At 41.9% G+C, this 4321-nt stretch overlaps 1 protein-coding gene across 1 annotated transcript in view; it reads left to right on the top strand.

Moving 5' to 3' along the window:
* The window catches only part of LOC115281206 (putative protein ZNF720), a 12714-nt gene that overhangs the window by 7505 nt on the left and 888 nt on the right, over positions 1-4321 (top strand). The window contains exons 3-4 of the mRNA XM_029926540.1: positions 1417-1543; positions 2031-2126. Of these exons, the coding sequence (XP_029782400.1) occupies positions 1417-1543; positions 2031-2126 (223 nt within the window). The remainder of the gene's footprint in view (positions 1-1416; positions 1544-2030; positions 2127-4321) is intronic.

Genomic DNA, 4321 nt, shown 5'->3' with positions numbered 1-4321 from the left:
GAACCTATAATTGGAATAAAACTCTTTCAGTTCCAAATCCTCCAAGAGTTCCTGCCTTTGGGTTCTTCCAGTCTGTTATTGAAATATGTATCCCTTGGCCCGTAGACTACTGCCTTGTTAGAAGTGCAGACATCTAGCCCATCCCAGAACTCCTGAACAGAATCTGCAGTTTAACAAGATCTCCAATGTGGTGTTGTGATTCTAATTCACATTAGAATATGCTAAATACATTTGTAACTCACCAAAACTTTCCATTTAAGAAATATATACCACATGCACTGTATGATGTAAATATAGTATTAAAAATGTATACTTAAGTTGAAGCCTTCAATTTACAAATTCTCTTGAGTAAATGCAGTATTTATAAAGGTTCTTACCTCAAAAGTAAAGACTATACTAGAGGATAAGACTGTGTTGCAAATAATCTTATTTCATAAAGCAGGAAACTCACCTAAGCCAGAACCAGTTCTCCTAATACAGCTGAACTAAAACATGTTCAGTCCTTGGTGCGTCACAAAAACTCTATACCAGGTGAGACTATGAGACAAAGAAAAAATGACTTAGAAGAAATAAAGAGATCACAGGGAGTAACTTCCAAAGCAGTCTCACAGAAGAAGGGGGAAGGGTGCCCTTTCATTTAGGGGGCAGGTGGATATTTAGAAGGGGGAGGCCAACGTCTCATGCAGATTGAGGGCAAGGTTGCCCAGGAGCCTTAAGAAAACAGTTCTCTGCATATTCTGTACATTTCATAGGAACTGAGATTTGTGCTCCCCCTTGGGTAGAGGTTTTAGTATTGTAATGAGGTAAAAGGGAGCTCCTGGGTGGCTCAGTCCCTTGAGCTTCAACCTCTTGATTTGGGCTCAGGTCACAATCCCAAAGTCCTGAGATCAGGCCCCAAACTGGACTCTACTCTAAGCATGGACCCTGGTTGGAATTCTTTCTCTCTCTTCCTCTTTCTCTTTCTCCTTAGTTCTCTTTCTCTTTCTCTTTCTCTCCCCCCCCCTCTCTCGCTTATGCTCTAAGAAATAAAATATTAAGAAAAAAATATATATGATGAGGTGAAGGTAACTGTACCTCACTCCATGGTTTACTCTATTATCCGTTTGCTTAGGAGGGAGTCAGGGGTTAATCTCAAAATGAGCCAGTCCAAGCTCTTCCTAGGGGCAGTCATTACCCTTTGTTGGATGATTTCTGTTTCCACTACAGGAGACTGTGCCCATGGGGTGCTTTGCCTGAAGTAAAAGATAAGGTGGAAAGAAGAGGTTAAAATGTGTGACTAAGGATGGGGGGTATGAGCACATAAGCTGTGAAGGTCAGATCTTGGGGTCCAGCTGGTGACATTAACTCCCTCTTTCATTTTCCCTGCCATTATGAATGCTGCCTATGGCCACTTGGTAACTGTGATATTTGTTGCAGGGACTGCTGACCTTCGGGGATGTGGCCATAGAATTCTGTGAGGAGGAGTGGGGATGCCTGACCCGCAGCCAGCGGGAACTGTACAGGGATGTGATGTTAGAGAACTATGGACACCTCCTCTTCTTGGGTGAGATGACGCCTTCCAGACTTCCCAGACCACACTCGGGTTTTGTTCCTTCCTTTGAAGACCGTCTCTCAGCATCTTCCACTTTGCATGCCTGGAATTGAGATCCCTGCAGTCAGGGAAAAAGTAGGGATTTGTACATAGAAAAATCTTCCTTGTGTTTCCTTTTCAACTTTAGCTTCCCGTTACTTTGAGTAACATCATTCCTGTAGATTAATGGCAATTCTAAATGTTGAATGGTATAAAATGGTATTTCTGACATCTGAAATACCAATTTCTCCCATTATTGTCATGGTAATATTCAGAAGTGGAGGTCCAGATCTGAACATGGAAAATTCCTCCTGAGTGTTCTAAAGGGGTTGTTGGGCCACAGCATTTGGGAAATAATTTTCTAGGATGTTCCTATGTCCTCTCTTCTCTACTAAGCACAATAGTGGATCAGAAGTCAGGATCTCCAACAACACTCATACTTTTTTCTTCTAATAAACAGGTCTTATTGTGTCAAAGCCAGGCCTGGTCATCTTTCTGGAACAAAAGAAGGACGTCTGGGATGTGAGGAGAAAGGAGACAGCAGCCTCATGTCCAGGTATGGGAGTGAAGCAGATGACAGAGGGGAGGTCCAGTTATGAAGGAGGAAGGTCGGCCTTAAAATGTGGGTTGGGCAGCTCTCCTTGAATGGAAATTAGTTTGAAAAGGCCTGTTTTATGTCCTCCCTCTCACATTGACGTCTCCTTTCCAACATATTGCATTCTTATATTGCTTCACATCCATAGTGAGGTCCTACGTAATCTGATTGGTTCTCCATTGTTTTGAGGTCTTGGGGACATCTCTGCATTTCTGATGCTATTTTGATTATATTTGTATTTCTAATGCTATTCTGATGTATTTCTATGCTAATCCGATTCTTGTTTTAAATTTTTTTAAACATTTATTTATTTTTGAGAGAGACACAGAGCTTGAGTGGAGGACAGTCAGAGAGAGAGGAAAACAGAATCAGAAGCAGGCTTCAGGCTCTGAGCTGTCAGCACAGACCCTGACGCGGGGCTCAAACTCACAAACTGTGAGATCATGACTTGAGCTGAAGTTGACTGCTTAACCAAGTGAGCTACCCAGGTACCCCAATGCTAACCCATTACTGAGTCCTGTTTTGCTTCATGTATGAAGTATGTCAGGGCACTGGTGGGCATCTTGGGGTTTGGTGCAAAAACCCCAGGAGTGCTGGGGTGAGACATTCTAGGTTTTTTTGTTTATCATTTCCAGTATTATGGCGGCTTTAATTTTTTTTTAATTTTTTAAATCTTATTTTATAGTTTATTGTCAAGTTGGTTTCCATATAACACCAATGTTCATCCCAATTGCCCTCCTCCATGCCCATCAACCCCCTTCCCCTCTCCCTCACCCCCATCAGCCCTCAATTTGATCTCAGTATTCAAGAATCTCTCATGATTGGCCTCCCTCCCTCTCCCTAACTATTCCCCCCTTCCCCTCCACCACAGTCCTCGGTTAAGTTTCTCCTGTTAGACCTATGAGTGACAACATATGGTATCTCTCCTTCTCTCCCTGATTTATTTCACTTAGCATGGCACCCTCGAGTTCCATCCATATTGCTATAAATGGCAGATTTCAATCGTTCTCATTGCCATGTAGTATTCCACTGGATAGATAAACCACATCTTGATCCAGTCATCAGGTGATGGACATTTAGACTGTTTCCATGATTTGGCTTTTGTTGAAAATGCTGCTATGAACATTGGGGCACATCTGCTTCTATGCATCAGCACTCCTGTATCCATTGGGTAATTCTTAGCAGTGCTATTGCTGGGTCCATAGGGGTGTTCTATTGTGAATTTTTTGAGGAACTTCCACACTGTTGTTCAGAGCAGCTGCACCAGTTTACATTCCCACCAACAGTGTAGGACGGTGCCCATTTCTCCACATCCTTGCTAGCAAATGGACTCCTGATTTGTTCATTTAGCCACTCTGACTGGCGTGAGGTGATATCTCAGTGTGGTTTTGATTTGTATTTCCCTGAGGAGTGATGCTGAGCATTGTTTCATGTGTCTGTTGGCCATCTGGATGTACTTATTGGAGAAGTGTCTGTTCATGTCTTCTGCCCATTTTATCATTGGATTATTTGTTTTTTGGGTGTGGAGTTTGAGGAGTTCCTTATAGATTTTTGAATGCTAGCCCTTTATCCGATATGTCATTTGCAACTATCTTTTCCCATTCCATCGGTTGCCTCTTAGTTTTTTGGATTGTTTCCTTTGCTGTGCAGAAGCTTTTTACTTGATGAGGTCCCAATAGTTCATTTTTGCTCTTGATTCTCTTGCCTTTGGGGATGTGTTGTGTAGGAAGTTGCTGCAGTTGAGATCAAGGAGGTTGTTTCCTGCTTTCTCCTCTAGGGCTTTGATGGTTTCCTGACTCACATAAGGTCCTTCATCCATTTTGAGTTTATTTTTTTGTATGTTGTAAGAAAGTGATGTATTTTCATTCTTTTGTGTGTTGACATCCAGTTCTCCCAGCATCACCTGTTAAAAAGGCTGCCTTTTCCCCATTGGATACTCTTTCCTGCTTTGTCAAAGATTAATTGGCCATACATTTGTGAGTCCAATTCTGAGTTCTCTATTCTCTTCCATTGGTCTATGTGTCTGTTTTTGTGCCCACAGAGGCTTTAATTTTAATCATACAAAATAGAGACCCAGTAATGACATCAGATATCAAAGAAACTCCCTAAAATGAGAAAATCTAGTCATTTATTTTACTTCAAAAGTTGCCTGGTTG

This window comes from Suricata suricatta, chromosome 16 (genome assembly GCF_006229205.1).
Source record: "Suricata suricatta isolate VVHF042 chromosome 16, meerkat_22Aug2017_6uvM2_HiC, whole genome shotgun sequence".
Classification (NCBI taxonomy): Eukaryota; Metazoa; Chordata; class Mammalia; order Carnivora; family Herpestidae; genus Suricata; species Suricata suricatta.
This window is presented reverse-complemented; position numbering and strand designations above follow the sequence as displayed.